General features: G+C 25.8%; 1 protein-coding gene across 3 annotated transcripts in view; it reads left to right on the forward strand.

Annotated features, from left to right (window-relative positions):
• LOC126893780 (myotilin-like) overlaps nucleotides 1–6,752 on the forward strand; it is a 139,567-nt gene extending 132,815 nt beyond the window's left edge. Inside the window, exons 6-7 of one of the 3 annotated variants that reach the window (XM_050664274.1) lie at nucleotides 4,908–5,044; nucleotides 5,767–6,750. In XM_050664274.1, coding sequence (XP_050520231.1) covers nucleotides 4,908–5,044; nucleotides 5,767–5,873 — 244 coding nt within the window. In that variant the 3' untranslated portion in view covers nucleotides 5,874–6,750. Of the gene's footprint in view, nucleotides 1–4,907; nucleotides 5,045–5,766 lie in introns of all 3 variants that reach the window. The other 2 variants (XM_050664275.1, XM_050664273.1) reach the window with 2 other exon arrangements.
• Nucleotides 6,753–7,463: the final 711 nt, after the last annotated feature.

Here is a 7,463-nt window from a genome sequence, read left to right on the forward strand (position 1 = left end):
ATAAATTATATTACATAATATGCTACACCTATTATGTGTATAATCAGTCCCGGAGCAAGTACGGAATGAATGGGAAACATACCACGAGCCCAAAGCTTTGGAGACTTCGTACAACAACCAATGACATAGTTATTGGCGTAATAAGGGTTTTGTTTAGAGGAGTATTAATAAAGGATATTTGATTCCTCAAAAAAAAAAAAATTGTATTTTCATTATTAAATAATTAACCATGTAAAATTACAGCCTCTTTGTGGTAACCCCCTTTCGGTCGTAGACACAATAATCACCGGTCCCGTAAATAATCTTGTAATTTGATGCAAACATATGTATAGGTGAGTATATAGTTTTACATCATCATCGAACATTAAAAAATAACAATTGTTCAAAATATCATTAATATCATTAATGTCATTTAAAAAAAGTAAAAATAGTAGAATAATGAGTTTATATGATGTTACTTAATGATATTTATGAAATGATTACACTGAAACAGTTAAAAAAAATTTTTTACAAAAACATATTTATTTTATGAATATGTTTTTGTAACATTTTAAACGTAGAAGACTTTTGATACTGTTACTAAATAATAATATGGAAAATTTTTTGAATGAAACAATGATGCAGTGTGTAAACATTATAAAACGACCCATGCAGAGGTATAGCACACCCAGCGATTACTATCTAGCGGTATCATAATAAAACTGGAGAAGTGGTTGGTGATAACGACACTAGATAGCACATCCACTGAGTGGTTTTGCGAAACTAAATAATCCAAATATAATAAGAATTGTTCACATGTGGCTATGTTATTTTAGCTTCGATGCGAAGCTGAGAAGGTATTGGTTTTACTATGATGTGTTTTTTTTTAATGTCTGTTACCACTTTTTCTCAGTTCTCACCGAATGGATTTCTTTCAACGATACGTCAAAAGATCACAAATTGTATCTAGTCGAAGACATTACCTTAAAAATTGAAAAAATTTCCCTCGTTCCCCGTAAATGGGGGAAACCTCCAAAAAAATTACAAATTTTAAAATCGCTAATTTTCGAAATTTTTTCAATTTTTTTTACTAAAATGTGCCGTAATTTTTTCAAAAATGACACATATCAATATAATTTTTTTTTTATAGATGCTTGATGTCTTTACCTATCATTTGATATATTTTTTTTGTAAATTTGACCCTTTATCTGCCCACAGGGGGGGATTTAAAAAGACAACTTTTTCACAAAAAATTAACTTTTTCAACTTAACTTTTGAAAATGTTCCGGAAGGTCTGACACTTTTATATATATCTTAAATTAAAGCTAATGTAATATACTTTAATTTGAAAAAAAAAATTTTGACCTCTGGACTTGTCTTCATGGTGAAAATGGCTACCAAATGCTATTTTTGTGTGAAAATTCTCGATTTTATAATTTACATTTTTTACTTTATAATGCTATAACTTATTGAAAAGTGTATGGATCAACACAATTTTTTTATGAGAAATAATATTTTTTAATAATCCCTTTTTCATTCGACATACTTTATCTTAATCAAGATATTAATAAGGAACTAGCAGATCATGTAGCTTTTGGAATAATACACTAATTTTTTTAAAATTAAACACAATCTAAAGATTTGCATCGAAGCGTTTATTTTTGATAGCGATTTTAATCACTGTCAGATATCATTATACTTGATCCAACTATGCCACGTCACCACTGTGCCATGACCCCCCTGTGCTGGGTATTTTTTATTTAAAATAAACGGAATATTTGTAACATTATATATAAAAGACTTCAGCTAGGAATAACAAAACGCACATTGAACACTAAAATACATATATTATAACAACTTAATAATATTGATAATACATAATAGAAAACCAAATAACCAAGGAAATGTATTTCACAGGCAATTATAGAGTCGCTTTCGGATTTTTGGCGCCTTTAGCCAATTTATTAAATCGCCCCACTGAGCAAAAATAAGAAGGTCACAAGTTGTAGAATAGCATATATATTTTTCAGTTATGAATATAACATAACAATTGCAATCTTTTGGTGATAAATTTTTATGTAATACCAGGATATCATTGTGCTTCGTGATAATTTGCCGCCTCTTAAAATGAGACGTAAATTTGCCGCCGGGTACAAAGAGTAAGATTTGCATTCCTTCAAATGCGGCCTGGGCAAAAATGAAGCCACCTTTAGCATGTAAGACACGACGGTTCTGACGGATCAGTCGATTCATTTCATCATATTTAATCAACTCTCGATAATAGTTGAAAAATTAATGAATATGTGAAACATCGGTTTTTCCGAACAACCTACTTAAAACAGTATCAACAACGGACAACTGACTTACAACGATAGAAACAGCAAACGCAAGGAACAATATATAGAGTATGCCAACCACCTTACCGAACACAGATCGTTATATCGCGAGTGTAATTATTTTAACTATATATGTATTAGGATGTTCTTATTTTTAAAAATAAATTAAGTTATAACAGTTCTTCTTCTAAGTCCATTAGTTTTACAGAAAAATGTCAAAATACGTAATCGCGGCATCTATGTACTGAAGACTTATTTATGATAAGAGAATCGATTTCATGACATAAAGCTTCAACTATTTCCTGAATAATATAAATTGCGTCTCGTGCACATATTTTACACCAATCTGACGCAGCTGCGAGTTTCGCTGCTATGACATTTCTTTGCCGCCTTTTATTCTATTTTGCTAAAACATTAAATGGTTTTTCGTTTCCAGATTTTATGGATGAAGAAGAACTTATAATTATATTATTTGATAAATAAGGTATACTTGCGTAGAGTATTATTTATCATATAGCAGATGATAACTAACAGAATCTAGCAATAAAACTTATATATTTAGTAAAAATCGTAATATGATCGAGCTATCTCAGCTATAGCAATAAAACGATTGGTTCAATGAAATTTTTACTTTTATTTTGTAAAATTTAATTTTAAACAAAATTTGTATGAAATATTAGGTTGTATCACATATGATATGATGAAATATTCGTAAATATTCTGATTTGGACAATTTTACGAATTATTACGTATTTTGACATTTTTTTGTAAAACTAATAGATTTAGAAAAATAAATGTATAACTGAATTTATATATAAAAAATCAGATTTACACTTTAATTTATACATTTTTTTGTGAGAGCTCTAATTAACTCGTTAATTGCTAAGAACTAAAAAACTACTCTCTTTGCCCAATTTTCAACCCCAAGTCGGCACGAGTTAAACTTATCTAAACGGTTGAAATTTTTTGTAGTCACTTTTTTATGTATAAACACAAATTTGGCGGATGAGCTCGAAGAATTTACAAAATTTTAAAAATAAGAGACACCTTAATATATATAACTTGTGTAACATGTTTACTTATTAATTAAATATATAAGTGTATAAAACGATAATACTTACTAATGCTAAATGACTTGTACTAATAAACATTTCCAATTTATTATTTATAAGAAACTGCCAAACAGAACTGTATCATGTCACCTAGCAATATTTTTAAGTAATTAAAAATCAATATAGCCGCTTTGTTTTGTAACTTAGATTGTGCAATGGGTAATACTAATAAATAAATACTAATAAAATAAATATATTTTAACAATAGCAAATATCGTTTTTCTAGTATAGTTAGAACACTTCACTTAAGTTTACAAAGCAATGTACCTGACCTTACTAAAAATTAAAGTTTACTATGGTCAAGCTCACTTTTTGGTTTAATACCAAAATAAATAAGCATACTACTTTAAACAGTCTGCTTTATTTTATATGGACAAATTGTATACAAGTACTTAATTGCGTTAGGAATAAATGTCTCATAAATTGAAAAAATATGTTTTTTTTTAACACAAAATTCCAAGCCTAAAATTAAAAGAGGCGAGGAATTTTGGTCTCTGGGCACCAAATTACAGATGGAAAAAAAGACAAAATTTCAATTTAAAAAAAAGGATGGCATCATTTAAATTTTGGTACATGAGTTTTAATCCAAAATATATTAAATTCATTATTAATAGTATACTGATAAGTTTATGATAAGAAATCATAAATTATTTTTCCTTGACACATAGCAATAAAGTAAACTCGAGCATTATTTATGTAATAATTCTATTATTTGATTCTTCCAATTAATTTAACATTCTAGTTGGTTAACTACTAAACTGATTTCGAAAATAATGTATATTTTTTATACATTTATTAGGTTATACAATTTTCATCAAGATATCAATGTATTTTGAAAATATAAAATATGAATGGTTAGATTTTTGAAAATTTCAAGTTACATCGACGTTTTACGTTACAGACGGAATGTATCGTTTCTGATTGTTTATTCTACAATTAAAAATATCAGATATTTCACATAAAATATCCGATTGTTTTCGTACTCGAATAAATATTTATAAATAATAATATCTTAGGGTTAGAATTGTATTATTTAATATTTAATAATAAAATGTTAAATATATATTAAACATTTCGATTTTGATTCATTTGTAAGTAATATATTATTTCAAACTGATTTTATAAAATGTTTGAAAATAAAAATCTATTAAAAAAATTAATTTGACACCTCTATAACATGTAAGTGATGAACATAAAAAAATATTCTATGACAAATAAATAAATATATATATGTCACGAACAAAAGCCAAAAAAAATACTATTATTTTAAGAGAATCCGAATGACTACCGTTAAAAAAATCCTATTATATAATATGAAAATGATATAACATTATTGTAATTCACATCTTACAGGAACTAACAATAAAAAATATTGACTGGTAAAATTTTTAAATAATTTTTAATCAAAATAATTAATAAGTTGTAATACATTTAAAGAAATCTGCTGATCTAATATATTTAAATATTTTTATTTATCTAGTGTGAAGACTGATATACTCACAAATGGAGCCAAGAGTAGGCTTTTTGTTGCTAACGCTCAAACATCAGACTCTGGAAAATATACATGTTCTCTGACAGACATAGCTCGAACATCAGTCACTGTACACGTCCTGAACGGTAATAATACTTTATTAAAAAAAATAATATGTTACTTAAATGAAATATTTTATGAATAAATATATTCTAAATTAATACATGTATGTAATAAAGAATGGAAATTATTATTATACAGATAATACTTCTAAGCTTTTAAATAAATTATCGTTTTACAAATTACAAAAATATTTCAGTTATTTTTACATTTTTAAAGTAAAAAAAAATTATTTTTACTGTCAAGTACAAATACATATTAAGGGAGATAGGGGAATATGTTTTTAGGGTCTGACTGTTAAATAAAATTATTAATACTTATAATTTATAAAAAAATTATTACACTTAAATGTACTTTTATGTACATCTTATAGTATAAGATATAGTATAGTAAAAGTGTATAAGACTTATACACTTTTAGGTTCTTAGAGTAAAGTTTAAGAATCTATTAATATATTTTAGTCGTTACATGAACCAATACTTAGACTTACCTTGTTGGTTACTGGATCGAGGTTAGCACGCCTTGTCATTTTTTTTCCTGTATTTAAAGTATAAATTCGTAACTACATCTCTCTGTATCTATGAAATTAAATTGATTAAAAACACTTTTTTTTATATGAACAACATTTGAAATGCGTAAAATAAATGGAGTATAAGTGAAATTAAAAAAAAAATAATAAGTTATGCATACAGTTGGGTCTACATAATTATTTTTATTGCATTTGTATGTATTTTTTGTTGTTATTTAGGTGAAACGCCAGCAGCAATGCAACACGGTGGTAGCAACCAATGTAGTCATCTTCACTCGTTGTGGGTGATAACAACATTTGCGTGGTTACTGTTTCGATTAAGTTGACAAAATTGATGGGTGATGTTCCAATGCAAGTTAAATGCATAATTAATTTTATTCTTTTTTTTGTAAATACGAATCGAACAAAATCCCTTAGACCTCTAATGACAACTTTGTACCTTCATACTAAAATACATCATCTAAAATTCATCATAATCCGTCTAAGCACTTAGAGTTACTTATAAGTGCTTTGTATTTTTACTTGTAAAAATAATAACTGTAATTGATACATCTTATGTACCAAATTGTAATATTAAAAAATTAGTGAGAATTGCATAACAAATTCTTTTAATTCTCAAGTATTAATTTTTATAACTCTGTATAAATTTTTGATTATATTATAATTTTGTAATTAAGTTGAAGAACGATATATTAACATATTATTATTTTATCAACGGGGATAGGAAGACAAGTTTCAAGAATATTTCTTGATTCGTCAGTTTGCTAACGATTTGTTTGAATAATGTATAAAATTCTGCTTTAAGAGAAAAGAAGGGTAATATTTTTAATAACAAAAAAAAAACGTTGAACGCAAAAATTAAAAAGAACTAGTCATCATATCCTTGAGTGATCTTATTTGTACTACTATTAGACATAGACAATGCCCTAAAATATCTAAAATTTCTTTTTGTCTATGTATTTTAAATACAAACACTTGATGAATAATTGTCAAATGAATATCTTCTCCACGACCTTTGGTTTTTATACCATTTAAAAATCTAATTTCTTTAATTATACCAATAACTTTCTTACTTATTCCATTTGATAATTTATCTACTAAAATAATTTTCAAAGACTCACTGTTTAGTTTATAATTAACATTGATTTCATAGTTTCATAACGTTTATGCTCTATGAAAACAATTTAAAAATATGTACATAAAATGTATTTTTTTTCTAGTTACTTAGTAATTATTTATTATACGTTAATATATAATTAAAATATTTAATGACGCTAAATGGCAAGTGTTATTTGAAATAAGTTATATTATTAAAATATTTGTCAAATATATAAAATTTAAATACTTAAAATATTTGTTTACTTAACTAGTGTCAATATTGTCCGAAGTACCTATAATATACATTATATAAATGTATATCGTATCATATGATATAAATATGAATCAAAATAAATAAATAATAATAACCAAATAAAGTTGAAATGTAAGTTAACAATAGTAAAAAACAGGGTTAGATAGTGTTTTTGTAACGTTATAACCAAGATGAATTTATCCACCTTCTTATAGGTAAAAAAAAACTGAAGTGATAACATTGTTCTCTAGTTAGACTACTTTTTGTATAAAATAACATTTTACTATGTTTTAATAAAAATAAGATCATTATTTAATCTTTTGCGTAGTGAAATTTACTTTATTAATTAGTAAAAATAATAAAACAGTTTTAAAGCGAAAAAATGTATAAAATTATAAAACAAAAAATCATTACTATATAATAAGTTTTAGCAATACAATTAAACAAAACTAAAAAATAAAAACAATATTTGTTGGGTTTAGTGGGGTAAATACGTTATTTCGGGATAGAGTCCTAAGATACATTCATTGTAACTTGTTTTTTTATGTATATTTTTCTTATTCCT

The sequence above is a fragment of the Daktulosphaira vitifoliae genome, unplaced genomic scaffold, assembly GCF_025091365.1.
Source record: "Daktulosphaira vitifoliae isolate Bord-2020 unplaced genomic scaffold, ASM2509136v1 Scaffold_1, whole genome shotgun sequence".
In the NCBI taxonomy this organism is placed as follows: Eukaryota; Metazoa; Arthropoda; class Insecta; order Hemiptera; family Phylloxeridae; genus Daktulosphaira; species Daktulosphaira vitifoliae.